Genomic DNA, 1,337 nt, shown 5'->3' on the forward strand with positions numbered 1-1,337 from the left:
AAGAAGGTTCAATCAATCAGTCAATTTCAACTTCTCACGGGGAAAAAAAAGATCTTGCAAAGTTGGAATTGATTGATTGAACTTTTTAGTCCCACCCAGTCTGCCGTTACCACCCAACCATGCCCACCCCATGGGACACGCCCACCCGGCACCCGACGATGCCTAAGTGGGTTTTGGGTTGCAGTTTGGGCCCTCGGTATCTAAAAGGTTCGCCATCACTGTCCTAGGCAGACCAAGCCCTCAGTAACACAGACTCCGTGTTAATTGTTACTTTTCACGTACCTGCAGGTGCTGGAGGGAGGGGGCAGAAAGACACTCATGGCCCCCCTCAGAAACCAGAGTGCCCCCTCTCCCACCTTCTTCCTGGTCGGCATCCGAGGACTGGAGGCAAGAAGCCCCTGGGCCTCCCTCCCTTTCTGCTTCCTCTACGCCATTGCCCTCCTGGGAAACAGCGCCATTCTGCTCGCGATTGTGAAGGACCGCAACTTACACAAACCCATGTACCTTTTCCTCTCCATGCTGGCGGTGAGCGAGCTGGGAGTGTCCCTCTCCACCCTCCCCACCGTGCTGGGCGTCTTCCTCTTCGGTGTGCAGGAGATTGGCCTTGACGCTTGCCTCAGCCAGATGTTCTTCATCCACTGCTTCTCCATCATGGACTCCGGGGTGCTCTGGGCCATGGCCCTGGACCGCTTTGTCGCCATCTACAACCCGCTGCGGTATGCTTCCATCCTGACCGGCCACCGCATCGCCCTGATAGGCTCGGGGATTGCGTTGAGGAGTGCTGTCCCGATGATCCCACTGGTGTTTCTTTTAAGAAAGCTTCCTTTTTGCAAATCCAGATCCCACCTGCTGGCTCACCCCTACTGCCTGCACCCCAATTTAATCCGGATCCCGTGTGCAGACACCACACTCAATAACAGAGTTGGCCTCTTTGTTGTCGTCATCACCTTTGGGATCGATTCCCTGTGCATTGTCTTGTCTTATGTCCTGATTTTTAGGACCGTCTTGAGCATCAGCTCAAGGGAAGGTCGCCTGAAGGCCCTCAACACCTGCGTGTCCCACATCTGTGCAGTGGTGGTTTACTACACCCCAATGGTCGGCCTCTCCATGGTCCACCGATTCAGCAAGCGGGCATCCCCTCTGGTGCCCTCCCTCCTGGCCCACATCTACCTCCTGGTTCCTCCAGCCCTCAACCCCATCATCTACAGCATCAAAACCAAGGAGATCCGGAAGACTCTCTCCAAGTTTCTGGCTTGCAAAAAGTCCTGATGTTACCAATAAAGGAGAATATTTGTACTTCAGAGTTGCAATGAGGGGTCCTGGGTGCTCTCTGAGCT

At 54.6% G+C, this 1,337-nt stretch overlaps 1 protein-coding gene across 1 annotated transcript; it reads left to right on the forward strand.

The window, feature by feature from the left end:
* The first annotated feature begins 318 nt into the window (after positions 1–318).
* Positions 319–1,269, forward strand: LOC107302189 (olfactory receptor 51G2-like). The gene has a single exon (XM_015831303.1). The coding sequence runs from the start codon at positions 319–321 to the stop codon at positions 1,267–1,269; it is 951 nt and encodes a 316-aa protein (XP_015686789.1).
* The last annotated feature ends 68 nt before the right edge of the window (positions 1,270–1,337 follow it).

This window comes from Protobothrops mucrosquamatus, unplaced genomic scaffold (assembly GCF_001527695.2).
Source record: "Protobothrops mucrosquamatus isolate PMUCROS unplaced genomic scaffold, P.Mucros_1.0 scaffold33563, whole genome shotgun sequence".
Taxonomy (NCBI): Eukaryota; Metazoa; Chordata; class Lepidosauria; order Squamata; family Viperidae; genus Protobothrops; species Protobothrops mucrosquamatus.

What these genes read in the sequence shown, in the direction of transcription:
- LOC107302189 (XM_015831303.1), top strand. Translation starts at nt 319, where the DNA reads ATGGCCCCCCTCAGAAACCAGAGTGCCCCCTCTCCCACCTTCTTCCTG.